Raw genomic sequence first — 4,774 nt, 5'->3', positions numbered from 1 at the left:
ACGGGTTCAGTGTCTTGGCTCCTTGTGGAGTTGAGGCACTGGCAGGATCCTATTCTTTTTTGCAAAAAGTAAGGTTGTGCTGTTGACCACAGCTACCAGACCGCTGGTGCGGGGTAGCTCAACTTTTTGCAACCAGGCAGGGGCCAATTGCTGCCCCCTGTCTGTGGATTTTGCCTTGTTTTTGCCCCTTTAGGGGCCAATTTTGTTTGACTTGGTCACTTCTGGCCCAACATGGGTAGGAACGTGGCCAAAGCTTCGAGGGGAAGGTCTCTGACCCCAAGGGGGAAGAGATCAACCGGGGGGAATAAAGAGGAGGGGATGAGTGTGGGGGAGAGCGAGAAGACGGCGATTAGTCGATCGGAGTCGCTCTACTTTTCCGACGCCGACTCGGACGGGTCAGTCTGGCTCCCGGATGTTAAGCTAGGCGGGAAGCAGCGGGGTCAAGCCCCAAAGAGGAAAGCTTCGGAGGATGTTGAGGAGGCTGAAAGGGCCTCCAATAAGCTTTCCTCTGTCACGAGGGGCCGGGCTGCTCGTCGGGGATCCTATTCCGGGACGGCCGAGGCAAGGGAGAGGCTCCGCGATCTTTCGGCGGACTACGCCGAATTTGAACGCGAGCTGGACAGGGCTGGTACCAGCAAGTTTTTGAAGGCCAGCGAGGAGAGCGGAAAAAGGTGCCTCGTGGACGAGCACCTTGAGGTGGTGAGGGCGGCTGCCCAGAAGGTGTTGGCGGAGGCCGGAAAGTCCGGCAACCTGAAGGGGACGGCATGGCGGGCCATGAATGAGGCCTGCCATGATATAATCGTGGCAGCGGGCAAAATTGAGGCCCAGTGCGAGGAGTCGGAGGCTGTCCGCATTCTCAGAGCGGACAATAAGAGAATGCGGGAGCAGCTTTCGCTCCTCCAGCAGGAGACGAAAGCCCTGCGCACGGCCTTTGCCGAGCGCACGTCGTCGGCGCTGAACGAGGCCCATCCAGCGGCGGGAGCCCCCTCGCTTGAGGATATCAGGGGACTCCTTTCCGAATGGAAGGAGTCCTTTGAGAGGGACATATTCCTCAGGCTGGGGGGTATGGTGAATGACCGCCTCAAGGAGGCGGAGAAGAGGGGCATCCTGGCCCCGGAACCGATCGTTCGGCCGCCACTCGCGGCCGACGAGAGGAGGAAGGAGGCCCCACCTGGAACACCGGCCCCAGGAACGGGACGGAGCTACGCTGGTGCAGCTGCGGGGGCTACTCTCATGCCCCCAGCACGACCTGGGCCTGCACCCAAAGCCGCCCCGGCTAAAAAGCAGCCCAAACAAGCGACGGTGCAGGCCCAGGCGCCTGCCGAGGTACCTGCCGTTGTACCTCCGCCTCAGGAAGGTGAACAGGGATGGGCTGAGGTGGTTAGAAGGGGGAAAAAGAAGGGGAACAAACCCTCCCCTTCTGCCCAGCCTGAGCCTACCCCAGTGAAGGCCCCCAAGGCGAGCGCACAGCCGCCTAAAAAGATTAGGTTCACCCCACCTAAGACTTCGGCGGTGGTGGTGACCCTCAAGCCGGAATCCAAAATGGATTACCGAGCGGTGATAACGAGGGCCACCACCATCGACCTTTCGTCGATAGGGGTGGACCATGTGTCGGCTGTGCGTGGCACGGCAACGGGGGCTCGTATAATTGAAATACCCGGAGCTAACAGCGGGGCTGCAGCGGACAGCCTCGCAGAGAAGCTCCGAGAGGTCATTGGAGGAGAAGCGGAGGTGACGAGGCCGTTTAAAGCGGCACAAATCAGGGTCTCTGGCCTTGATGAGGGAGTAACGCCGGAGGCCCTAAAAGAGGCCACAGCGAGGGCGGGAAAATGTCTACCGGGACAAGTCAGGGTGGGAAATATTCGCATGGCGCCGGATATGACGGCGTCGGTGATCATCACCTGCCCTGTGGCGGCTGCCAACGCCCTCATAGACGAGGGGCGTCTCCTTGTTGGTTGGACGGCCGCCAAGGTCAGGGGGCTGGAGGCCTTGCCCATGCGGTGTTTCCGGTGCATGGGCATTGGCCACACTAGAGCCCTCTGCCCGTCCCCGGTGGACAGGTCCGAGTTATGCCATCGCTGTGGCAAAGCGGGGCACGTCTCGTCCGCGTGCGAGGCCAGTGAACCCTGGTGCGCGGTGTGCTTTGCGCACAAGTTGGTCGCCAAACACGTTATGGGCGGCCCCTCGTGCAATCCGCCGCGCACACGGGGCAAACTGGCCCCCCCAAACAAGGGAACCCCTGAGGGCACCACGATGGAGCACTAATGCCAGGCGGGTCTCCGCAACAGGCAGAGGTGCTGCAGGCCAACATTAACCACTGCGCCCGTGCACAGGACCTCCTAGTCCAGCACGTGGCGGAGTGGGCCATTGGTGCTGCCGTCGTGGTGGAACCGTATTGTGTCCCCCCCCTTCCTACTTGGATCGGAGACACGGACGGGCTGGTGGCAATTACCTCTCCCCGAACTGGGGATCGCCCACCTCTCTCGAGAATCGATAGCGGTCCGGGATACGCGGCGGCAAAATGGGGGGAGTTTGCCATAGTTGCGGCATACTTCTCCCCCAATAGGCCGCTGCGTGCCTTCGAGGACTTTCTCGAGAGGGTGGGTGAGGTAATGGGGAGAGCGGCGCCAGCACCGGTGCTACTGATGGGAGACCTCAACGCCAAGCACTCGGCTTGGGGCTCTCCTGTCGACGATCCGAGGGGAGAGGCCCTGTACGATTGGGCTGTGGGATTGGGGCTTGAAGTCCTAAACCGGGGCAACGTCGACACATGCGTGCGGCGGAACGGGGCGTCGATTGTCGACATATCCTTCGCGAGCCCCGTCATTGCCGCGCGTGTCGTGGACTGGCGTGTCCTGGAGGACGTGGAGACCCTCTCGGACCACAGGTACATCCGAATGGGGGTCTCCAACAGGCCCCAGCAGCCCGTACAGGGCTTGAGGGGGCGGGACCGGGGGTTCCCGAGATGGTGTCTGACTAGCCTCGACAGGGACCTGGCTGAGGAGGCGGCCATGACTGAAGCCTGGACAAGACCCACACCAAGCCGTTCCCTTGGTGTGGATGAGAGGGCAACAGGCCTTCGTGCGTCGCTAACGCGAATTTGTGACGCTTCGATGAGGAGGTCCGGGCCGCCGGCTGCAAAAACGGCGGTTCACTGGTGGTCGGAAGAGATTGCTGCTCTCCGATCCGCCAGTAACCGAGCCAGACGCGAATATACGCGTTGCAGACGGCGGCGTAATGTCGTTGACGGAGAGGAGGCGCGGCTGCACCTCGCTCTCCAGGAGGCCAAAAGGACCCTGTCGGCTGCGATAGCCAAGGCCAAGGACGACGCTTACAAGGAGTTCTTGGCCACGCTCGACAGGGACCCATGGGGGAGGCCATACAGGACTGTACGCAACAAACTGCGATACGCCCCCCCCACGGCCTCCATGGAACCGGACCTCCTCAAGCGGATCGTGGAAGGCCTGTTCCCCTCTGCTGAGGAATTTGTCCCTCCGAGGATGTCGGCCCCTGAACGGGAGTCCACCACGGCGAGCGTGCCACCGGTGACGGACGAGGAGTTTGACTGGGGACTAAAGCGTCTGGAGGGCCGCAGAAAGGCCCCAGGCCCAGACGGAGTCCCTGGTCCCATACTCCCGGTGGCGGCGAAACACATTGGGAGCCGCCTCAGAGAGCTGTTCGACGACTGCTTGTCGACGGGGCGGTTCCCAAAGCCGTGGAAAGAAGGCCGGCTTGTCCTTATTAGAAAAGAAGGCCGGCCTGAGGACTCTCCTTCGGGGTGGAGGCCCCTCCTGATGCTGGACGAGACGGGCAAACTACTGGAACGTATTGTGGCGGCCCGAATTGCCCAGCATCTGGAAAACGATGGACCCAATGTGTCGGACTGCCAATATGGTTTTCGAAAGGGGCGGTCCACCATTGACGCCATCGGGGCCTTGAGGGCATTCTCGGAGGAAGCAATTGGGAGAGGGGGAGGGGCCGTGGGCGTATCGCTTGATATAGCGAACGCCTTCGGCTCCCTCCCTTATGAAGTGATAGAGGAGGCGCTCCGGTATCACGGAGTGCCCCTCTATCTAAGGAACCTCGTAGGGCACTACCTAACAGGTAGGGAGGTGCTCTACGAGGACAAAGAAGGAAGGAAGTCGAGGGCGATGACCTGCGGCGTTCCCCAGGGTTCGGTCTTAGGCCCCCTGCTGTGGAACGTCGGCTACGACTGGGCCATCCGCGCGGCCCTACCCCCCCGGACAACAGTTATCTGCTATGCAGATGACACAATGGTGGCTGTCCGGGGGGAGCAGTTGGAGAGCACCCTTAGGGCTGCGGCGGTCGCGGCAGACCTGATGCTCACACGCATCAGGATGCTGGGACTAAGGGTGGCCCTCGCAAAATGCGAGGTCATCGCCTTCGGGAGGAAGAGAAGCTGGAGACCGCCCTCAAATGAATGCGTTCCCATTGGTGGGGAGAGAGTCCAGGTGAAGCCGTACTTAAAGTACCTGGGCATCATCCTGGACTCACGCTGGGACTTCGGGGAGCACTTCCGTCAATTGGCTCCCCGAGTAATAGGCGCAGCGTCGGCAATGAGCCGTCTGCTGCCCAACGTCGGAGGGCCTGGCGCCTCGTGCCGCCAGCTGTATGCGGGTGTTACCCGCAGCATGGCGCTGTACGGGGCACCGATCTGGTCGGACAGGCTCTCCACAGCCAATAAGGCCCGGCTGCGTAGGCCACAAAAAGTGGTGGCCAATCGCATTGCCCGGGCCTATGTGACGGTGGCTTG

General features: G+C 61.6%; 1 protein-coding gene across 1 annotated transcript; it reads left to right on the top strand.

The window, feature by feature from the left end:
• Positions 1 to 231: 231 nt before the first annotated feature.
• LOC128675610 (uncharacterized) lies at positions 232 to 2,265 on the top strand. The gene has a single exon (XM_053755129.1). The coding sequence runs from the start codon at positions 232 to 234 to the stop codon at positions 2,263 to 2,265; it is 2,034 nt and encodes a 677-aa protein (XP_053611104.1).
• The last annotated feature ends 2,509 nt before the right edge of the window (positions 2,266 to 4,774 follow it).

The sequence above is a fragment of the Plodia interpunctella genome, chromosome 14 (assembly GCF_027563975.2).
Source record: "Plodia interpunctella isolate USDA-ARS_2022_Savannah chromosome 14, ilPloInte3.2, whole genome shotgun sequence".
NCBI classification, from domain to species: Eukaryota; Metazoa; Arthropoda; class Insecta; order Lepidoptera; family Pyralidae; genus Plodia; species Plodia interpunctella.
The sequence above is the reverse complement of the archived record's forward strand: the minus strand, read 5'-3'. Positions and strand labels throughout refer to the sequence as shown.